At 39.3% G+C, this 24,677-nt stretch overlaps 1 protein-coding gene across 4 annotated transcripts in view; it reads left to right on the top strand.

Annotated features, from left to right (window-relative positions):
• COL11A1 (collagen type XI alpha 1 chain) overlaps positions 1-23,918 on the top strand; it is a 381,664-nt gene extending 357,746 nt beyond the window's left edge. For all 4 annotated transcript variants that reach the window (XM_069641554.1, XM_069641555.1, XM_069641557.1 and 1 more), the window contains 10 exons: positions 2,050-2,103; positions 3,381-3,488; positions 4,097-4,150; positions 4,242-4,277; positions 4,376-4,429; positions 5,989-6,238; positions 7,429-7,541; positions 13,568-13,636; positions 19,026-19,259; positions 22,278-23,918. In XM_069641554.1, coding sequence (XP_069497655.1) covers positions 2,050-2,103; positions 3,381-3,488; positions 4,097-4,150; positions 4,242-4,277; positions 4,376-4,429; positions 5,989-6,238; positions 7,429-7,541; positions 13,568-13,636; positions 19,026-19,259; positions 22,278-22,424 — 1,119 coding nt within the window. In that variant the 3' untranslated portion in view covers positions 22,425-23,918. The remainder of the gene's footprint in view (positions 1-2,049; positions 2,104-3,380; positions 3,489-4,096; positions 4,151-4,241; positions 4,278-4,375; positions 4,430-5,988; positions 6,239-7,428; positions 7,542-13,567; positions 13,637-19,025; positions 19,260-22,277) is intronic.
• The last annotated feature ends 759 nt before the right edge of the window (positions 23,919-24,677 follow it).

Genomic DNA, 24,677 nt, shown 5'->3' on the forward strand with positions numbered 1-24,677 from the left:
TTAGGAGTGATGAAGTAGACGAAGATTGATGCCTTCACGATGTAGCAGCTGCAGACCCGGTCTCCTGTTTCTTTGTCGTGGTCATGGAAGCAGGGACTCTGGATGGGATTTCACAGCAGCAGTTGAGAGAGGGGACTCCCAACAATGGATATGTCATGCTCCAACATGGATCTGTGGTTTTGGTGCCTTTTCAGAGACACCAGTGAAGAATGGTTTGCATCCGATAGATTTTCCTTGCTTGGTCGGTTCTGGACTCTGGTTAGGGGACTTTGAGGAGCGGAATCTTGTTTTTAGTGGTCCTGAAGGAGTCCACCAAAGTTTTGTGATGATTTGTTCTTCGGAAGACGATGCAATGCAGAATGGTTGCAGGTCCCAGGATATTGGCGATATGCAGCCCAAGAAGGTCATAGGTATTTGTCTCAAATTACAGGTCATCGTAGGACTAACTATGACAACAAGTCCTTGGAAGGAAGCTATCCTCTTCATAGCTTCACTGTTAATTTGAAAACAGGGTCAGGACAGCAGTGGTCACTTCAGCAGGCTTCTCTGTTTAGTGGAAGGGCCTGTAGGCATCTCTGGTCCTCTTCTTTGGTTCTTTTGTTCCAGTGGTCGACTTGTCTTCAGCCTCAGGATCCCATCCATTCATCCAGGAACCCAGCCAAACAGCACTCCTGCTGCATTCAAACTTTTGGGCTTGGTCGTCTTTTTCAGGACAGCCAGCTCCCAGTTGTAAATTGTTCCAGGCAGGCATGCCAGAAGACAAATGACTGCAGAGTTTCAGACTCCTCCCTCATTTCCTGTCTTCACAGACAATCTAGAGCCTTGGCGGGCTTCACACAGGATTCCTGCCGAAGTCAAAAGTAAAATCAGGACCTCCCCAACCCAGGACGCCAGAAGGACCAAGAAAAGACAAGCACAAAAGAAATGGTAAAAAAAGAATTCAGCCACCATTTTTGGTAAATGGTGACCCTTCCATGAATTACCGGGGCTGTGAACACAGCCTGTGGGTAAAAGTAACACAAAAAGTCAGCAGAACACGTCCACTGCCACCATATACTCAGGTATGCTTGTCACTGTCACAGAAATGTTACAGTAGAAGTGAGAAAGGGGATGCAGTGTAACCCCTCAGCTCTCCCCAGGTGGGGTGTGCTGATCTCACATTATTACATGTTGATAGGATATACATAATTCCTCAACCCTTGCAAAAATGAGTTCACACAAGAAGAATAAAAGAAAATACAAAGGCAAGCCCACAGGGCTCCCAACAACATACTGCACAAAAGGTGCCGTGTGCTACAAAAGTAAATTACAGGTGCCTTGGAGAATATGGAGGAAAACATAACTCCATAAAATAAAGTACACAAATCATGAACTAAGGATTCCATAGACAGAGTAAAAGATGAGTCAGTGGGAAAAATGCTCCCACTCACTCAGGAGAACAGACCAAATAATTCAAGAGTCCAGCAAAAAGTGCTGGGGGTCCCACAGGTGAAGGAGATGTGGCATAGGAATGAAACAATCTACCTGACAGAAAGACACACACTTATTAGTCAAGGAGATCAACAGTAAGGACAAGTCATGCTCTATGAAGCTGTTCACACACCTTCAGATCCTGCTAAGGAATATTATCTCAACCACCTACAAACAGCAATCCAAAGGAAAATACATCCAGATATCACTTCTGCTAGTTTGATTGATTCGAAAAAAATTAGCTTATTTGGGGGTTGGCATATTGGACATTTGATTATTCCAGCCACTGTGCGGGACGGTCCTGTGGGTTCCCTAGATCTAATTGTTCAAATTGAGGGATCCTCTGTTGATGGGTCTGTCAATTTCTTCTTTAATTTTGAAATTTGATGCTGCTCTGAGTTGCTTAGAATAGCTGCACTCAAGGTATTCAAAGATGGGGGTTTCTTTGCAAAGTGTTATTATTTCGAATGGCACTAACCATTTTTTGAATTAATGGTTTATCATTTCTATGACATAAACAAAATATTATATTTTCTTTTTAAATTGTGTTTCTAATAATGTGTTTGATGTTGTTTCAAGGGTCCACCAGGCCTGCCAGGACTGAAGGGTGATCCCGGAAATAAGGGAGAGAAGGTTTGTAACATTTTAATATCCAAACAACTTTCTAAAAGAACGGAAAACTCTACAATCATAAAAATTGCAACAGGCAAACTAACATAATGGGCGACAATTCATCACATTATTTGCAGTTTAATGGACATTTCTTTCTAATATTACAGAAATAATGTGTCGGTAGGTAAATGTTACCTTTTCAATAAAGATAAATACAGCCACATTTGCACTATCCTCGAGAGAAGCAGACATATTGCTAGGTAAATAAAGAGATTGCAAACGTGAATAACTTATTTAGTAATTGACACATGTTTATTGTAAGCACAAATAAATTCTGCACATCCTGAAGTGGCATTGTGTAGTCACAATTGCGAAGTGTCTGTGCAAATGACTTAAGACTGTAGATTCTGTAGTGATAATGCAATTGTGGCAGGAGAATTCAATTTGTGCTTGTGCAAATGCACAGTAATCCAGCACAGGTTTACAAGTGTACTACATGCACATTCCTAACCAACATGGTTATGAAAGGAGTGCGCACCGAAATTAATAGTGGATATTTTATGATAATTGGTATCAGGTATTATCACTCATAGTGCAATACACGTCTTTGTACTTTGAAAGTTGATGCCTGTTGAGGAAATATCAGCATGTCTGCCAAATACGAAAGAAACTGTACATAAGTTCATCTTTCATCTTCTGGTAAATAGATCAATGTATGAAAATGATTTCCTAAAATAATCATTATGTAACCAAGGAAATTCTTTAGAAACATATAAGGCAAATACTTAATAAATGTGCTTTAACGTTCTCTATACAAATGTGCTTTAACGTTCTCTATACAAATACAGTTATTCTCAAAATACTCAAAGCATAACTATTTATGTGTATGACAAGAACATGGTTGTGATAACATTTTGTGGTTGTTCTTTTTAACCAGCCAAAATTGGGTTCTATATTGAGGTCTCTTGGGCAATCAAATGCAAATTTAATGACAATTAAACTGTCTGATCTTCGAAGACGGATGGCATAAACTGAGATACTTATTTTGTAACTGTCAGAGACTAAAGGACTGTTAATTTTCATATTTTATATGATAAACATTTCTATATAAGCAAGAACCTTCACATGAAAATCAGATATATTTCTGGATCATAATAGTTGACTAGCAGAAAGAAAGAATATCTAATGTGAATTAAACCATGTCACACTCCAGCTATTCAGCTCAAGAACATGTTTATTAAGTCTATTTAATAAAACAATAACTGCAGTCTAACGATGGAATATCACCATTTCTCTAGGGACATCCAGGTTTGATTGGCCTGATTGGACCACCAGGAGAGCAGGGTGAAAAGGGTGACAGAGGACTTCCAGGCTTACAAGGATCACCAGGTTCTAAGGGTGACAGCGTAAGTACAACTTAAAATGGAATGCCATATTTTGTATTATATCAATACCATATAATGAAGTAATTCTTTTCAATATTTTAAAATGAGTGTAAGTGATTTGTGAGCTGCAACATTCTAATTCATATTTCAACAGTGGTAAGTTTGCTCTGTGTAAATCTGAACAGTTCTATCTCACAAGATTGCCCTTTCTAAACATTTTCAGTGTGGCAATATTTTTCCTGACCCCAAACTAGTGCTCCCAACTTATTCTAGCAGAGTATTAACTAATTTGCCTCCAGTCCTCAAATATTTGAACCAAGTGTGGGATTATAGGTCATGGAACACATCTACAGAAACATTGAACCCCTGATACAGCAAACTATTTCACTAAAGTGGAAGTGAGACACTCACATACTCTTGTGGGATATAAGATGGATATCACACTGCAGAAGATCATCTGTAAATGTGAAGGCCTCCATGATTACAGGAGCAGTACTCTCGAGCAATGTCCAGCTCTGACTCAAAGTGATTTACTGGAATTGGTAGTCTAACAATGGCACACATATGTCCAATGAAAAGATAGATGCTGTTGCCAATGTTTAAAATACATTGTGATTCTCTTTTCTCAGGGTATAAATGGTGCTTCTGGCCCACTTGGTCCACCAGGTCCTCCCGGTCTGCCTGTAAGTACTAAAGTTCTTGTGCCCATTACTGTCTTTATTTCATGACATTTTTCTGAAGTCATCAATGAGTATTTTTTCTGTTATTGTGTAGGGTCCTCAAGGTCCAAAAGGTTCAAAGGGTTCATCTGTAAGTATATCCGTATTGCAAACATGTATTTTTCCTCTATTCTCATGTTGTGTGGCATTTATAAGTAGTCTTAACAATGATTTAACATTTCATTATAGGGTCCTTCTGGGCAAAAGGGTGATGGTGGCTCGCCTGGTCCTCCTGGCCCCCCTGTAAGTATGATATAAAAAGTGTAACAATGCTTTCTATTTGATGATGTTTTCATTCAAATAATTTATGCATTTCAGAAATGGATCCATTTTATTGATCCATACCCTAAACAGTTGATACATCTCTACCAAGAGAGAAGACAAAGAAATGATTAATTTAAGAAGTTACATTATACAAAAATGTATTACAATGAATGGTCTGTGAGATGAAGGTAGAAGTAACCCTTTATGACAGAGCAATGATGAGGAAATAAGGTAGGGGCATGTATATGCCTTGTCAAAAGCGTACTTAAGGAATAGCTTGAAGAAACTGTACTAAAGGACATAAGGAGGTGGAATGGTATAAGGTGCTCATCTGAGCCCAAAAAACGTACATAAAATAGACTGTGCATCCAAATATGTCAAAGAATTGAAGGATGAACACAGCATTCCTATAGTATGTGTGACAACAGATTATGTTAGCACCCAAAATGGTATGTTCTCTTTCTTGCCTGTGAGTGTCCCAAGCTGAAACTAAAATATCATTGGTTAGACCAAAATGAAGAAAACAAATTAAGGAATTTGAAATTGAAGTTTGAGACATACTGAGTTTCATAACACAATGCTGGCCCAATAAAATTGTATTCTTGAAAAAGTAGAATAATCATTGGAAAGTACATTTTGTGAGAGAACTGGAAGACTTCAAGAAATGACTATTAAATTCATAATGTAAATAGAAATTATGTTTATATCTAAGTACAAGGACACAGCCCTGCAATGACTTTAATCTTCATTTTGAGAATGTTATTTTATTTGGTGGTCCCTTACTAATCTTTGTAAAATGCACAAAATCACCATATTTGTCACAGGTCTGGAAAAAAAAGCATGGGATAATTTAAAACAGTGCTTTATAAAATATAACAAAATTACCTATTGATTTAAATGAGGAAAGTATATTCTTTGAAAGTGTTATTGGGAGGGCTACAACTTATGTTTGCTGATGGCCTACAGAGCTATTTAGATGTTGTGATTGCACTATGAGGTATACATTTATAGTCCTGGGTTAAAATAAATCCCATCTTTATAGATAGAACAAAATCAAGGGGTTGACTCTCCTCTAAAATCATGATAGAGCTCCTTGTTTCTGTATTCAAAGGTGCTTTAGGTGTAATACGATTTAGAATAAGATTATAGTAAGTAAAAAGAAGTAATGTCAGGGCTAGTATTATGGTCTTGAAGTTTGCTTAGAAGAATAAAAAGTACTGAAAACAAAATAACTATACTTCCAACAAGTACATTAACCTCATTGACTACTGCATTTTAAAAATTAAGTCAAAGAGTGAAAACATAAATGAATTAGAACATGAGATGTATTTTGACTGGTGGTATACCTGTTTTTTTTGTTGTTGATTAAAGGCAACATTTTAAAATGGAGAACCTAGTGAAAACAATATGTCAAACATTTGATGGTAGTGGGAACATTTTCTCATTCATTGTAATACACAATGTCAACAATGAGTTGCATATATAAGTAGTTGATAAAGAGAAATGAAAAAAGTCCTAAAAAGCAAATTCTTTTTTAGGGTCCTCCTGGAGAAGTCATCCAGCCTCTACCTATCCAGTCACCAAAGAAAACAAGACGGTCTTCTGATGACATGCAGGCTGATGCAGGAGATAATATTCTGGATTATGCTGATGGAATGGAGGAGATTTTCGGCTCATTGAATTCTCTGAAACAAGATATTGAGCGCATGAAGTACCCAATGGGCACTCAGAATAACCCAGCCCGTACCTGCAAAGACCTGCAACTTTGCCACCCAGAGTTCCCTGATGGTACTTTATTGGCATATACCTCCATGTATTTATGAGTTAACACTTTTATTTTAGTTACACACGGTTCACCACATAGGTTTATATATAAACCAGGAATATAATTTACACAATCAAAAATGGCAATCATCAATGGATCCATATGGACTGCAGAGGTGTGGGTAGCATTGTTCAATGGAGTAGGGTAAATGGGGAACAAACGCTAAAGTTGCCGTTAGCTTAGTCAAGAAATGGTGAGTCTTCCACACATTTTGGAGGAAGAGGAGGAAATGAACAAGAATTATTTTTGTAGAGAAAGTATGGCTACTCAAAATAGTTTTCAGTGAAACTTTATGTAGTGTTTGTTATCCACAATGTTCACCATTGGCACACACTTCTTGGTGTGGAGGGCTATGATAGGCTAGGAAGGCATTGATGGGGTCTTAGGGGACATGAGACAGGGTTGTGAGGAGACTGCTGAATCATCCACACATACATACAAATATGTACCCTTTTAACAGGGAATAATTGATAGCATGTACATGTCTAATGGTTGAAACTGCTGTCATGGCATACGATCATAGCACAGGTGCTAATGATGTCTCATAGCAGGTACAATTGTATATTCAAGTTGCACATACGCATTGTTAAGCCCTCTCAAAACCTAATGATGTCTGATTTGTGTCAGAGAGCAATGTTGCTTGTTTGATATTTTGGCTCTGGCCTTTCCTAATGTTTCGCTGGGATTTGCTTATACAATTGGTTTGCATTTATAACCTAGTGAGCTACTTATACAGATTATAGCAAGTGAAGTCTTTACCTAGGGTGATCTGTCAACATATCTAAAAAGATGAATAGTGGGACAAGCAGTTATTCAGTTAAACACTTTTCGGGTGTAGGAGCCCAGAAGAAGCCCAGAAGTTAAAGATCTCCACAGACTGTTCTGTTTATAAAATAGGACCACATATATGTCCTGCTAAATTTCGTTTTGACAGCCTAATAGTTGTTGAGCCCCTCCTCCACTTCCTGTGATTACGTTATCGTGTTTCCAAGACTGATTGCTAGCTTGACTCTATTTTGTTCTCAGATCTGGAAGCACTGAAGTCATAGGAATTCTACCCTTCTTCCTTTCTATTGACTTTCTTTTAATTTGACACTGAGATATTTACTCCCAACCTTTTCAGCATGTCTTTTGTCTGCTACTGTCCCATTAGGTGAATATTGGATTGATCCTAACCAAGGTTGTTCGGGAGATTCCTTCAAAGTGTACTGCAATTTCACATCAGGAGGAGAAACTTGCATCTATGCTGACAAGAAGTCTGAAGGAGTAAGTAGGGTTTTCATCAGGGGCTTTGAAATGCTAACTCAAGAACAAAACATAATCTACTACTGATTCTATGAGTACATTTAACTTGATTCATGATATCCATAATATATAGTATGTTGCATCCTCGCTGTAAAGACAATTACTGGTTCTAAATTCACACCTAATCTGTGACTGTGTTTAATTTGTTTTCATGGAATCACCTTTTAGAACCTAAGCCATCAAAACAATTCCTCTCATCCCCTTCCCAGTAGCGCTTTTGGTGAATCTAGTATTCAACATCTGGCACGCTTTTACTACTAAGATTACCTTTAAAACCGAAATACTTTTGTCAGTTCTGATAGATTTTAATCAGCATCCATTCCACAGGCCCTTTTTAACTAAATGGCACATAGCTCTGTGCCTATCAGACCAATACACTTGATGGTTGAATTCCAGAATAGGCTAAAATATAGTGTATATACCAGAGGGCCAGCATATTAAAGTCACGTTGTGTCATTGTAGGCCATTGATATAGAGCATCTCGTGCCAAGGGCCGTGCATATGCCTCCAGGAATTACACTTGCTTCGCATTTCGGATGCTTAGCAGTGTGGATGATGCTCAATCCACAGTGTGGAATCTGAAGACTATCCCAGCCTTTTCACAGAGTTGCAAGGTCACTTCACCTGCTAAAATGGCTGCTGTCTCGGACTTGCATACTCCTTGCATGGCTTGGGTCCCACACCCTTCAAAGTAAACTGTTGTTGTATGAGCCTCATTACAAGTCTGCCGGTTCAGAAATAAGGGCACTGGTAGCAATGTACCGGCAACCATTCCTGAACAGCAGACTACAACTGTGCCTACCAGGGCCCCTGCACCCGGCAGGGTTTGACCTGCCAGCTGCATTTGCCCCGATAGGCACAGTTTTCACAGGGGATCTGTGGGACCTGTGCACATCCGTCTCCCTACTCCCACAGAGTCCTATGAGACTCTATGTGACCTGGCCGCCTGTATCTCAGGTGGTAGAAACTGTGTTACGGGTTGGCAGAAACCTGCCAGTGGCACTGGCAGGTTACCGCCAACCTCGTAATGAGGCCAATAGAGCATTGACATCAGCTGCTGCTCTATATGTTTTTTCAGGGGATGCCTGTGTCTGCTTTGGGTATGAATGAACATTGTCTGCAGTCCCTGGGGTAGGGTAGGCACCCATAGGGTTCATAGGATGCAATGACCCCTCTGCCAAAATCAACCCTAAGTGAGCAAACATTGTAGACGACCAACAATGACTGACCACAGTGTTCATCACTTGAATGAGGAACATTGATCTTAATTAGACTTGGGTTGAAGCCGGGGGCAGTCCCCTCATCTGACTGTGAAATATTTTACGTAAATGAGGGAACAACCTTCTGAGGTAAATTTGTGCAAAATATGGGGCTATGCAGCCATATCTAAAATGCCAGTGAGTACTTATATGCAGTCGTCTTTCAAATTACTGCTTTTGCTCCCAGTGAATATATATATATATATTGTGGAATGTATGACTTGGCTCAAATGGACTGTACCAATGGACTGTTCCAATATATATATATATATATATATATATATATATTCGGAAAAAGGGGGAAAACCAATTTCCCAGAACCAGAATGGAACCTGGAAAAGCTTAACCAGTGGAGTGCACTCCCAAGAACAGCAGAGAAAGTGTTGGTGACTCTCTGCACAGAGGCAAAACACAGTCCAAAGTTTTTACCAGACTAACAGTGCTTTATTAAATGTCAGCATGGCAAGGAAAGAATCCAGAACGACGCGTTTCACGGTGCACAGACCGCTTGATCACGTTTAAAAGTGCAAACATAAACAAGGTGACTTTAAAAAGGGTTCTTAGTCTCTATGATCTCTGTATAGGATAGAATGTATCCATTTCACACACGGTGCTTTTACCACATTTCAAAGGCAGACATCTTTAAATGTATAAAAAGCTTTGTAATTACTGCAACATTTGTGCACATTGAAAATGCTTCTTAGTATATAAGTCTCCTTTATCAGCGATATTTACATGCATTTTTAGCACTTGCTCAATCGTTAAACTGAAATAATAAATAGTTTAACAACTCACATATTATAAATAACATAACCTCATGAATAATTAGCGCTTAGTGCGTTTCATGCCAAATGGGAAAGTAAACATATTCAGAGCATGATAAAACTCTTAATGCATATAAAGGTTCTCATTCCGCTTCCGTGACTTTTAGTTGCAGCCTCAAAAATATTTGCACATTGAAAACACCGTGTGTGTGTGACCTTTTCCTGCCGTGACCAAGTGTATTGCTGGATCAAACATGCGCCTGTTTGAATCAGATGCGGTATTCTGATATTCACACAGAACCCATTATTAGATTTAATTATGAGCAGAGAAATAAACAAAGGATGTTGCTAGCATTCCTCAATTAGACATATGCTGTGAGGTTTAATGGAACATAAGAATTAGATGTACTGCTCTGTGCAAAATTACAAGACTGCACCAGCCCAAATACATTGTTCCAAATGAACTGGTCCTGGTTTCTAAAGTGCTGGTTGTCTTTTTGCTATAAAGTGCCAAGTGCATGTCTTACATAAAGTGCAATATACATATATATATACGCTGAAAGAACCCTAGTTAAGGTGCAGTTAAGTTGTTCAGATTTAACGCAGAAAAACCATTGAAATTCAGCGGATGTGGGAAGTCATGACCAGCTTAATTGTACATGTTCCCTCAATATATTTCTTTTCGACCCACTAGGTGGCAATGGTGGCAATAGCCTTCCTCTGTGGTCACTTCAAATGTCTTTCAGGCCCACAAGCAATGGCCATGCCCACTGTGTATTTTGAAGCACTACCGGGCCACTAGCCATGGACTTCGACCATGGATAGTGGTGATGACCTGCAGCGGTGTCCATTGTAAATGTTCCCCCAATATGCTTCTTTTGGACCCCTTAGGTCGACACGGCATTCGGCCATGGCCTCTATACATGTCTTTCGTGCCCACCACGTAGGCCTTTGGCTGGGGCCAGTGAGCACAGCCTTCAGCCACGCCCTCTGCATATTTTAAAACTCTACCAGACCACTAGCAACAGGCTTCGCCCATGGCCAGGGCCACTGCCTTTGTCCATGTCCACTATAAATTTTCCCTCAATTTGTTTCTTTTGGTCCCACTAGGTGGCCACAACATTCAGCCATTGTCACTTTACATGTCTTTTGGGCTCGGCCCTAGCCAGTGAGCACAGCCTTCTTAGTCATTGGCCAGGGCCAAATTGTACACTTTGACACGTTGCCCCAATAGGTTACCCTACACCGCACTGCAGCTGTAAAATTTGACTTTTTTGTATTAATTTTATCCCTCTTTTTAAAAATCTTTTTTCCCATAACCGCAAAAATGTTTATGGCCATTCTAAGTGTGACATACTTTCAAAAATATCCCTGCATATTACAAAATAACCTTGAATTTAGCAAAAAACGTTTGAGCTCTGAACTTCACCCCAGCCTCCACCACCCCACAATTCCCGAATTTAACATGGTGTCCTCGTTCCCCCTCCCCAACTCTAAACTGATGACATTTCCTTCTATTTCCTCCTCCAAATGGCATTTTTTTAAAAACCTTTTGAAATATTACCTTAAATACCCGCAAATATCTCTTGCATTGGACAACAAAAAATTGTGACTTTTCAGTCCTGAAAAGCCTGTGTGCTGCAATGTACCATGGGAGATATAGCTATACGTTTCAGAGAAGGGTGCAAGCACTTCTCTGTCAAATATTTTAAAAAACTACTGGATTCAATACCGGCAGGCCCACCTCTGCCCAAAAAATCAAGTCCTTCGGCTATGAGCATACCCTCTTGTAGCCGCAGGTAAATATTTTACAAACTCAAAAACACACATTGCCAACCATTCAAAGCTCAAAAGACACAAAGGTAGAGGTGAGGGCATTCAATCAGAAACACAAGTATAATTGTGTGGTCTAACATCCACAGAATAATATGATTATTGCACAGAAATGTGTTAGTGAATACCCCCGGCTATGTGCATAGCCGTGTGTACAGCGGCAACCAATCAACTGACACAATACGTTAAGGTGGCCATGTATGCCTGGCATCATGCTGTATACCCGCGGCTATACAATAAAATAGCTTGTTTCAGCTATCTGAAAAAACTGTGGAAAGAAGTGCTTTCCTGCTCTCCCAGGCCTTCACCAAGTGCCCCATCATCTATGCCACCTCCTCCACTCCACTGATGACTTCCTCACCTCCTCTATTCTCTACCATTCCTCCCATAACACTCATCATTTCTGTGATGCACCTTCAGTTGAGATGTCGGGTAGTTGTGGCTATTCTTTCTGATAACCAAGGCTACAGAAAAGCTTTGTGCTGTAAACTCAGTCCATAGACGACCTCCAACTATCAAATTTCACTTGGTGTCCTCTCCACCCGCCCACCTCTAGCCTGATGGCATTTGCATGTTTTTGACCTGCAAATGTTATTAATTTCTAGGTTTCTTTTTGTCACCCTTGGCTAAGGCTGCGTCTATCTCTCTCATTGATAGAAAAAAAAAAGATGGTGGCTTTCATTTATAAACACATGATTTCTTGATAATTTACCTGAGATATAGCGATCTATTTTGGAGAAAGGGGCTCCCGCTTCTCCATCAAATTTATAGAAAGCTACTGAACAGAATATTTCCAACTCTTCGTGCCCAAGTTGTTTCTCACCTCTCCAAATCCGTCCAGAGGTTTGAGCATGTACAGTCCGGCAAAAATTGACCTTTTTTGTCTATGGGAAAATGAATGGGGACTAGGCTGCAACTTTGTTTTTTTTTTGTTTTCTTAATACCTTTGTTTTAGCAATTCATTAATGTTTTCAGGTTTCGACTCACCTTAACTATAGGGCATATATATATATATATATATATATATATATATATATATATATATATATATATATATGCACACAGCACTGGATGGAAGGGGCACACTCTGTTTCCCTGCAAAATTCACCTCCACAGCTACTGATGTTCTCCTCCGATTGGTTTCTGTGCTTATCAAGTCATCAGGGAGGCAGTTTCACTTACAGCAAAGACTCAGTGCGTTATATGTCATTTTACTGACAGAGATTACAGAGTGGTACATTTGATCGCAGTCAAAACACAGAAAAATACTGATTTTTTTTTCTTTTTTCATTTGGGGTGTCCCCCCAACCCCTGATTTTCCCCCATATAATGCCACCCCAACCGCATCCAGACCCATGTTAACCCCTTACTCCACTACCCTTTATATATTTATTACATTTTTTCAGTGTGTTTCAGCTCTGTTATGTACCACTCTGTAATGTTTGCGATAAATTTACTGGGTACCAAGCCAGTGCAGGCTTAATCAATCAATGTTGATTCTGCTGCAAGGGACTATGGTAGTTGTAGTCATATAGATATGGCAGTCCTGTAATTATGTAGTTGCTCAACTTATCAATGACATTTGTGATGCCATCTTTGATGTGCGTTAGTCTTAGCAGTGCACAGTAGTGGCACAAATTGTGATTGCTTAGCTTACCATAACTGGTGATTTTCTGGGGGTTTTCTGATTTATTTATAACCATAACTTTCCTTTAACAATTCTTTTTTACTGAATTGCATAAGCTTTTATTAGTGCAACTTAACCAGAGTGTCCCTTTAACAATGTTTTTTTCACTGAGTATATATATATATATATATATATATATATATATATATATATATATATATACATAGTTTACCCCATCTTTCAAGTGTTCGGCTCCTTTTCCAGCATACTTGACAGGAAAACTGGTTGTTAAAGAGCATGACTATACAACTGTTAAACGTTTGCATTAAAGTTTTGTTTTTGCATACCATAGCATTGCGAATTTCCATGCAATGTTCCTGAATGACCTTTTTACTACAGAGCCTGTGTGCACAGTGACACATAGAATAGTCATATAGAATAGAAATGCATGTGAAATACAAAGTCTTAATGAAAAATGTAATTTCATATTTTTTTTTATAACAGGTCAGACTATCATCTTGGCCAAAGGAAAACCCTGGTACTTGGTTTAGTGAATTTAAGAGAGGAAAACTGGTAAGACATTTATGTTTACCATATCTTTTGATCAAGATACATATTCACTAGAATGTCAAATCCCTGATACAATAATACTCGTTGGCATGACATGATTTATTGTGCTAGAAAGAAACTAAATGGTCTCTGTTAGGACACAGTGAAGTCGATGTTCCAATATCTTTTGCAAATCAAGAAACAGCTGCAGCTTATGATTATATACCATATAACCATCACACCCTGCCTGCATCACACTAATATGTGAAATGAACATATGCAAGTTACATGAAAACACAAGATTAGAATGTATCACTGCATGTGAGTAAGATACCTGGCGCACGATCACAGATACTTTGCATTGGTACAAACAGTTTTGCCTTGAATTAGCACAGGACAGAAATTGACTTGCAAACACGTTTTCTATCAATTCTTGTTTGCACTAAGGCAACGTTTCCTTGGTGCGACTACAGTATGATGGCTCAAAATGCAGGTTGTCTTGAGACTGGTAAGGCACACCAATCCAGGGAGGATGTCATCCAGACTGGATCTTCCCTGGTGATCAGAATAGAAGGTTGGAGAAGCAGCAGTCACTGGTGGTTGCTGGATGTGGCTGCAGATGTTCTTCTTCTTTCCTGGTTTCTTTGTTCCATTGGCCGACTCTCTTCTTCTGCCCCAGGGCCCTGGCTATTATGCAGGAACCCGCCCAATCAGCAGTCATGCCACATTCAAACTATGGGTGGTGGCTGTTCCAAGGGAACTGCCAGCCTCCCAGTCAGAACTGGATTCAAGCAGACAAACTGGAGGACAACGACCTATGGTGTTTTGGTGTACTCCCAGCTTTCTGTTCTTCCAGACATGCTGGTGCCCTCAGACGGGATTCCCAATGGGAGCCTGGCAAAGACAAAAGAGTGAGCGGGACTTACCCCACCCAGCAAGGCAGAAGAAGACTCAAGAAAGGAAAAGTCATGAAGAGTTGCAGAAAAAAGAAGACAGGCACCATTGTTTGTAAAGTGATGAACCATGTCTCCCCTACAAGAACTGTGACAGCAGCCCGTCTGTACATTTCACAAAAAATAATTAGAAAATATCCACTGCCAACAGCCACTTAGTAACTAGAAAGTTACAGGAGAAGTGGACAAGGGGATACATAATGTTGGGTATGCTGATTCCAGAAAATAAAAGTTAGGTTGGATAGAAAGTATCCCCTATCCTTGGAAACAGTACTTATCACAAGAAGCTGCAATAATACATTGTGGAAGCATTGAAAGTTGGAGGAAAGCATGACTTCAAAATGATACAACCTAAAGGGTTGATAAAGGTTCCCTGAGGTAGAGTAAAAGACTGAGTGGGTGGGGAAAAAGGTTGCCACTCACTCAGGATACCTGATCAAAAATCCAAGAGTTCAGCAAAAAAGTGCTGGGGTACTAATAAGTGGGGAAAATCTTGCACAAAAATGAAATTCTACCTAACAAAGTGGATGTAAATCCTTCACTTCAAGGTCATACTCAGAATTCGGCAGTGCAGTAAAAGTGACAGTAATTATGTTCCAGCCAAAAAAAGTGTTCATACAGGTATTAGCACTTTTTTTTTTACTGCACTGCTAAACTCGAAATTATGCATTTCACATGTATGCATTTCTATACTATATTCAGTTTTAGTCAAAATTGTGTACTGTTGTCAGACTTGTGAATTGTGGACTTTGTGTCGCCTTCAGTCATGGTCAGTGTGCATGGCCAAATATATTGTAACACATGAATGGGTGCTAGTAATGGCCTTCAGTTATGAAGGACAGTGGTCATAACCTTCACCCATGTGCACTGAATATTGTAAAACACTAGCAAGCTATCAACCATAGATGTTGGCCTTAACCAGTGGATACAGCTTTCACACATGTCCACTGTATGTTATATACACTGACTAGCTATGGACCAGTGGCCACAATCTTTGGCTGTATATTCTAACATATAAATGGGCCACTAGCCATGGCCTTTGACCTTGATCAGTTTGTACATCTTTTGGCCATGCCCCCTGTATATTTTAATGTGATTTGTAATGTCATCAGTGTTTTCATACAACATGTAATTAGTGATGCCATCAGTGATGTCATTGTGATGTCATCGTTGCAGTCATATGCTGCGCAGCAGGAGGTGCAACGTTAAGGTGGCTTTAGTTGAATTTCAGGGGTTTTGTTGCATTAAGTACTCACCTTAACATCCCTGCAACTAAAGTATGTTCCTTGAATTTCAAAGGTTTTGTTACAATGTATTGCTCACCTTAACGTCCTTGCCACTAAAGTTGTTTCCTTGAATTTTAAGGGTTTTGTTATTCTATAGAATTTTCGAATGCTTCCAGACCGTTAGCCATGGCCTTCTGCCATGGCCTGTGGGTGTGACAACACTATATTTTAAAAGACTCGATACCCATCGCTCAAAGACTTTCATCAATCACAAACTGATGTGTCTTTACAGTGTTATTTTTATGTATAAAAGATTGCAGGCTTTGAGAATATTTTTAGGGAATGCGCAGTGAGGTTACATTATTTGTCATGGACCAAACACTTTAGCAGTGTGCTCCAAGCCCCTTATTTCATGGCCGGTCTCCTGCTGACTGTTGTCATACATTGCACAACCCCAACTAACCACATTTAAGCAGCACAGAAATGGGAAGAAAATGACTGGCTGCAAGAATAACGTATGCCCAGGTATTTTCGGCAACCATAGCAAAAATCAAAAGCCAGCACCAATGAATATACACCCAGTAAGTGAACATATCTCTTAAAGTGAAATGTACAAATATACAAATGCAGTTAATTTGACTTTCCCAAGACACAATAGCATTGGACTTTTAATGAGCATCAGGAAAATAACCCGAAAGAGCAAATGTTCCAATAAATATGCTGGCAAAATAAAAAAAAGGTGCTCACCTTTAAAACCCAGCAATCTGTCATGAAATATTCCCTGGTAAACAAAATACTAATACCAAACAAGTGCTTGTGGTCTTGTGGGTGAGCGGCTGCACTGTGAACATGAGTAAAATCCTGGTATCCAAATACTTGAGCAAGCTTGTTATCCTAAAAAAAAAAACAAGGGGTTGAGTCCGCCCTCTGAAAAAAAGTTATGCTGTCCACCCACATGTGTCCTTTACTGGTGCCCTGAAAAGCAGCCACAATCAGGGTAAAGTAACAGCACCAGTGTCCAGGATTGCAAACTCTCTTGCCACAATGTGGGCAAATACTTATTACTTACCTACCCTCTCATCATTTCCCCTCCTCATCCCCATGTCTGGCTTTCAACAATACTCTGCTTTATACACATAGGATAGTGGGACTCTAATATATAAGTCCTTATAGAACTATGTTAGGCAAAAAGTGTGCAATTGTGGCATTATTCCCCCCACCTTGACTGTGAGACTACAAATACCAGAATGAAAATCAACAAAGGCAAACAAATTGTCTCGGAGTGCAAGACTTTCAAGGACTGACAGTAGCACAGTTTAAAAAATAAAAATTTGGATGCCGTGTGTTATGAGATATTGGAAACGAAGAAAACACACTGCATTCTGGACTGTGAACTTCTTCCCACCCATGCAGCAACACGAACCGACCCTGCTTAGTTTTAAAGTGAGGAAGGAACCACCCCCCTTAGGCCATGTTTCTCTAAGTGGTCATGCACGGTGAGCTCATTTATTAGGCAACATGGCCGTAGGGCGCTGACCCCTTCTTCGCTATGAAGCTAATCAGGGTTCGTCCAAGTTACTGCCAGGATGGGAAGCCCAGTGTTGCTCTAAAAATATCTATTTTATTTTGTATTATTGACTGATTATTGGCTGGGAGACTACAAATACCAAAATGAAATTCAGCAAAAGGAAAATAATTGCCTCTCAGTGCAAAACATTCAAGGACTGACAGTAGCACACTTTAAAAAAAAAAAAATAATAATAATTTGGATGCTAAAGCAGGGTCTGTCCTGGTTACGTCATGAATGAGAGACCTGGATGGCAATTGTCACTGACCATGGGCAGATTTTTCACCCTCAATGTCACTATAGTATGTAAAAATACCTTCAAAATAAAAATGTAACTGCAGGTACTGAACTACACATAACTACACATACCCTTGGCTGTCCGTAGTCCTTAATAGCCTGAATATCGGAAAAATGACTGAAAAAGAAATAAATGCTTTCCTTCCCCCCAGGTTCTCATCAAGTGGTACCCCCCTCATCTATGCCAGCTCTCCCTGCTCACCAGATGGCATCCTCACCTCCCCTGCCCTCTCCCTTTCCCCCACAACACATGCTGTTTCTGTGACACAGTTTGCTTTAAGATGTCAGCTATTCGAGGTTATAGAAAGCTTTATTTTGCAAACTCAGTGCCTAGATGCCCTACAACTCCCAAGTTTCATTTGGTACCCTCTAACCACTCCCCTCTTCCCCACCTCTAGCCTCATGGCATGTGCATGTTTTTTTACCTGTAAATAGCTTTTTTCCTGTGTTTCATTTTCCCATATCCTCGGCTATAACCGAGGTTATCTCTTGCATCGAGAGAGAAACAAGATGGCAGCTGTTTCATTTCTAAATATACCCGGTGTTGGGTAAATACCAGAGATATTGCTATATATTTTTCAGAAGGGGGCAAATATTTAAAAAACTAGTGCACAGAATAACCCCAAACCATGCATGGATCGCAAGTCAACAGTTTGTGCCCAAGTTGTTTCGGAACTGGTCCAAATCCGCCCAGCGGTTTGGGCTGTGCACTTTGGCAAAAATGTACCTTGTTTGTCTATGAGAAAATGAATGGGAAGTAGAGTGCACTTTTGGAAAAATAAAATGTTTTGTCTTAATAACCTTTTGATTTGTTAACAAATCTTTACGCAACTTTGCAGTCTGGGGGGGGAGTCCTTAATCACTTTCAAAATTTTAGTCATATCTGTTACTCAAATCAAAAGTTATTAACAATAGAATTTTGAGGGGTTCCTATGGGAGTCTGACTCACCTTAACTATAGGGCGGCGACCACTGCCCTAATATATATATATATATATATATATATATATATATATATATATATATATATATGCACATACATGTTTTCAATGACTAATCAGTTGCAAAGCTGTGAAAGCATTGTGATGTAGAAAAATAGGCACACACTTGCTTTGACAATTTTATTAATGTGTAGTTTACTTGATCGATGAAAGGTGCATGTAGGCAAATGCTATTTAGTGTGCCTGTAAATTACTAACTTTCATATTGGCAGTAGACTTAACTTTAACAAGAAAGTTTTAGTATAGCATGTGTTATTTAAACAAAAATGTTTAGATACTAATGGAGCTTTTGGCAACTGTTTGAAGAGTTGTATGTTCTAGTATAGAAAACATGGAAACTCAGTACGGATCTGTTTCTGTTTATTTGCAGCTCTCATATGTAGATGTTGAAGGCAACTCGATTAATTCAGTGCAGATGACGTTCCTCAAACTACTGAGTGCCTCGGCCCGGCAAAACTTCACTTACCAGTGTCACCAGTCGGTGGCGTGGCACGATGCGTCGGCTGACAGCTACGACAAAGCACTGCGGTTCTTGGGATCCAATGATGAAGAGATGGCATACGACAATAATCCTTACATCAAAGCACTCCATGATGGCTGTGCAGTGAGTATTAGTTTAAGTACTTGATACGTGTTCTAACATGTCATGTTGGTTAAGAAACAGCGCTCGACCATGCGGAGATCTGAGGTTTGAAATATGTGGATGGATTTAATTACTTCTGAATTTAAAAGCACATTAATAAGAGACATGCTTCACATTTTATAAAGGCATAGAATAGAATACTGTTTAAACATTTCAGCAAAGTAAATTGTAACATATAAGGCAAAACAGCGAACACTGAATTCATTTTGCTATGCAGACGTATGTCTTTATAATGTATTCCTTGTATAAGCAACATACACAATTCTTTGAAGAAGACCAATATAGACCCGAAATATAACTCAGGGATAGAAGGAATGCATTCATTGGAATTCAAGAAAGATGTAAAACAAGCGTGGGTTAGACTATAGAAAGCTTTGCTGCACTCTGCGGCTGATACTGGAGTATGGAGATGGTAAAGAAGAAACGTAAGAGACCAGATTGCCTAACAGCTTCTACACTCCCTAAAAGGTTATCACTAACACCGACGTCTGCTTGTGTAATATGGAATGCAGAAAACTGCTATTATCACAATGCATATTTAAAAAAAAAAAATTGTAATGGAGTAAAATTGATACACTTAGGGACTTTCCCATTCCAAAATGCTTTTGTAAATCAAGCCCTTCGTTTTTTTCCACCAGCTCGATATGGAATAGAGCCCATACGGTTTGTTCCAAATTTGGCCTAGAACCTATTAAATGCCAGTAGCTTTACCCCGGGCATCGTCAGGATTCAAATCTGAGGATAAAATGGCTGTGTCATCAGGGATCCATCTTGTAAGGGCTGTCCAGAGATAATGTTCCCTTTCCACATCTGGATTTGTAGACAGGCATCGTGGGTAAGGATGGCTGTGCGCATGCTCAGTTCCCAATGAACAGACATACGAGAGTTATATATTTAGGATTTGGAACCAAGAAAAGAAAATTGAGCAGACAAACAGGTTTTCTATGTCTTGCTATTTGTGCAGCAAGAAACAAATGAAAGGTTACTGCACTTTCCAAATGCGAAGAGAGGGAGTTTGTGGCAAAATGGGTTTATCAAATAATGTTTTTTGTTATTTCATTAGAGATTAGAAGATTACAACAATGTTAAGAGTGCAGGGATGGGCATAGGAAAAGGGGAAAGGTATGAGTATTTATGCAATGTCATGCAGCACCACAATGCAAAATACCTAGGGGTTGATTTACAAAAAATGAAAGTACCATTGAAAAGATTTTTTGTAAATTAGGCCCTAAGTGTGGCATTATGAGCTATTGTAAGTGAGAGGTTCAGTCAAACAATCCATAACATTGCTCAGCTATTGAAATATAGATACACATTTTGAACTCTAAGGGATAAAACCAGTAAGAAGAATAGTGCAGACTAGCACATTTAAAAAGGGGAGGGAAGACAGTAGACAAGGATAATAAGAAAGAGAGATAAAAAAGTCACCTGCATCAAGTGTACACGTCATTGAACGTAGATCAAATCTAGTCACCTTTGCGTTGTTGTTTCGTTGCAATGTGTATTCCTCGTTCAGCAGAGTTATGAAGCCACAAATCCCATCTCCACACAAGGGTTTGTCGGTAGATTTCATGCTTCGAAACTGCCTTCTTGGTCATAAGGAGCTCCTGATAGCACCAAGATTTAAAAACCTTGGCAAGTGCAGTAATTGTGAGAAGAACCCCCAAGATAATTATCAAGGGATATTGCTGTTGCATGAAGTCGGGGAAATGAGTGGAGTAAGACATACGGATACAAATTGATGGGACAGCGTCATGACACGAACATAAGCAAATAGGTCTCCATGACTTTTGAGGAGCACCAACTGAGATCAGAGGGAGATAACTTACATTGGCACATCGTTGCTGGTTGGTACAAAAGGAAGCACATTCTCTCTTTCTAGGTCACGCTGCAATCATAGTGCACATCATTTCTGACAGCTTTATAATCACCCTCTGCCCCATGCCATACTGCATAAACAGCAAAACTGGCTATAGGTGTGGTTGCTCATTGTTTTTCTACTGAGTTTAAACATTAGATGATCCAGAAGAACCATGGGTATTTAGGCTGGGTTACAAAAGTGTAGCCCACCCTCATGAACTACTACGCATAACACAATTATGACACGTGCACATGCTGACAACACTAATAATTGGAGGAATACCGTAAAGGAACAGAACTTCGATTGTGGATCTTTTCACGACTCAACACACTCATGAGACATACATTATAATACCACGGCACAGTGAGAGAGAAGAAAACTCATTGCTTTATGAAGAGTCTTCTGGCGTGGAAGGTGGAATGCACGTGTGCAGATCTTTCTTGTTTTCTTCCCCATCCGTTTACCATTCTGTTAACGTCTACACATAGGATTGCACTGTTACTCATACACCCAAACTCATCACGGAACAACTCTTTGTAAACGGAAAAATAAGTAATTTCGCAACAAAAAAAAAAACAGTTACCGGAATATTTATCTAAAATCTATAAAATCGCACTTATTTTTCATTTTAACATTGAAAATAATAGGCCTGAAATACAAATAAATATATATTTGGCTCCTATTGAGGTAGTACTGGGTGGGACTGTAACAGCAGCATGGCCAATAAACCACATGCGACTGCAATTAATAACGTTGCATGCTAGGGATGCATGGAAGATGTTATGTTGTGCCTAAGAGCAGCCATACCATTTGAGAAGGCATGCTATATGTTTCTTGCAGTGCCCACAATTACCTGTTGTACTATGTCCTACAGTGTTATATCAACTGAGACACATGAGCAGAAATGTCGAAATGGTAGAAAGGAAATGTGCATGTTAGATGCTTTCAATGACAGAAATTTGATTTGCAGCAACACAATTTATTGGTAGCTTATGATACTGTATGGTTAAAATCCTGCTGATATTCAGATGCAACTTACATTTCTGGAGGGAAGCAAATGTATAACTTTGAAATGGTGGCCATTTAACCAACACGCCCTGTTATTTCTTTCATTGCAGACGAGAAAAGGATACGGAAGGACAGTAATTGAAATCAACACACTTAAAATTGATCAACTACCTATTGCTGATGTGATGATCAATGACTTTGGTGACCAGAACCAGAAATTTGGTTTCGAAGTGGGCCCTGCATGTTTCCTTGGCTAATATTCGAGCAAGGACATACCAAGAAACAAATGTGCGCCTAGGCCGCCACCAGCCCACTTCGTGCCACGTGCAAGTTTTGAGTAAGGATGGTGTAGAGCATCTGTCTCGCTGTGTTATGCATTAAATAGAAATGCGTGTTGCCCTTGTGGGGCCAGAATCACATGACTTAATCGTATTTGGCAATTCATGAAGGAAATCACATGCTGTGGCAAAGAACAACAAGATAGGGTCCACTCTATGACCGCCCCTTTCGGATTCTTTCGGTGCTGTACCAATGAATGTCATGGCGCTCCTTCCATTACAACAAAGAGGTGCTAAGAAGGTGTGTTTAATTAACTGTAATTATTCTATGTACTATACTGTTATTTCATGTCCGCCTCCAAAACTTGCATGTGTCTCTGAACTGCATCTGTCTCTTCCTTTGCAATAAATGCAAGCGGGCTGTCCAAGGATAGTGTGTATGTTATATAGGGAAAGCTCTCTTTTCCAGTGACTCATATTCCGTTGTCAGATCCTAATAAAATCCCGTTGTATATATTGATGTTGAAGAGCTCTGTTATTTGCAGTTGGCATCAAAAGCTCAGGTGGCAAAACTGGAAGACCATGGACAGCACAACCCAAGCTGCAAATAACATGATGCCATGCTCACATGTGTGCGAGGAGCACATTCCCTTAAGGTGCAATATTCCATGGTGCTATACCTCACATTTTTTCTCAGAATCCAGGAACTCCTAGAAACCTGTACATACCTAAATCAATAAGTTTATATTTTTGGGTGGGGGAAATTTGTATGAAAAAAGAATAATTATGTATGAGATATATTTGTCTACGTTTATGTAAAGTAAATAGGTAGACATCTAGTTTCCCTTTTTGTATTGCTTTGAATTTGCTTTTAATATGCTTATTTGATCCATATAAATATTAAAAACTGGACTTTTATCAATTATTTATGGAATTGTGCAGTATTTACATAGATTTGTATGACTAACGATGAGGACGTGTTTCCTAGACTGGATGCTAGAGTTCATTGCAAAGGCCCATTAATGCCCTTCCCATTAATATGAAATAATCTATGATGCCAACTGAGAAGATAATATGTCTAGGCCATGTGATTCTACCTAGCTGCACAGCAACACTTGAGGGGACTGCTAACTATAGATCGAAAATACCCAAAATCATGCACGCCCCAAATATTTGAAAGTAGAGACATTTCTATTTTACAACACAAATCCGTTTTGTAATTATTTTTCATAATATATTTGAGACTTGAAAATAAATGTTTGTTTCTCTTTCTTATCAATTGTAATTTTATTGGTACCATTTTCCGCTGGCTCATTTGCAAATGGTATGTCATCAAGAAAGAACATACGTGTACAATTTAGATTTAAGGTGCACCTTTTATTGTCTAGAATTTCTTTCTTTTCAAATCAAACCTTGTACCGGTCACCTCGAGGAAGAAATACAAACTTTATCAATAAAATCAAGTCTTGTCTACCTGGAATGGTAATTCTGTTTCTTAAAGGGCAAGAAAAGTCTTGATAGTCATGAAGACTGTCCTCGCTCTTTCTTATCATCAGTTGCTCTGCATGTTCTTGAAGAACGTAAAGAATAACTCTCAGGTCAATCATGATATGTTAGTGACTACAAGTCAGTGTTTTATATAGCATCATGCCTGTTGTTTTAGGAGCATTTAAGAGTCCGCCCACACATAGAAAGAGTTATCTATTGGGATGCTGAGAACTAATGAGAAGGTCAATAGATTTGCATTTCAATTGTTTGTGTTTCAGAATGAATCATGAAGGCATTAGATGCGTTCCCAGAGTGTTACTTGTTTATAAATCGCCTGTTTGCCAGGTCAACATGAATTTAGACAAGTGGCTATCAATATAGAAGGAATGCCCCATGGATTACGATTGAGAAACAGATATTTAGCAATGGATAAGTCATACAGTCGGTAGTTGTTTCATCACAATTAAACCACTCTAGGTATTATTAATGTTGAAACTAGCCATTCTGATTTGTAAAATAGTTCATGTAAAACTGGTAAACTGAGTGATCGCTCCCATGGAGGGTGGGAAAAGTGTGCATGAACTTGTGTTCTTATTTTAACTATAGTTTAAACATGTGGATTTGTTGGGGCTTTTCCTGCGGTTGTTTTTCTGCGATCTGCTGGCTGGATCCAGTAATGTATGTTGAATCTGAGATTCCATTATAACATTGATTGTTAACAAAAAGCGGGCCACACCCCGCCGC

The sequence above is a fragment of the Ambystoma mexicanum genome, chromosome 1q (assembly GCF_040938575.1).
Source record: "Ambystoma mexicanum isolate Mex_15411 chromosome 1q, UKY_AmexF1_1, whole genome shotgun sequence".
Taxonomy (NCBI): Eukaryota; Metazoa; Chordata; class Amphibia; order Caudata; family Ambystomatidae; genus Ambystoma; species Ambystoma mexicanum.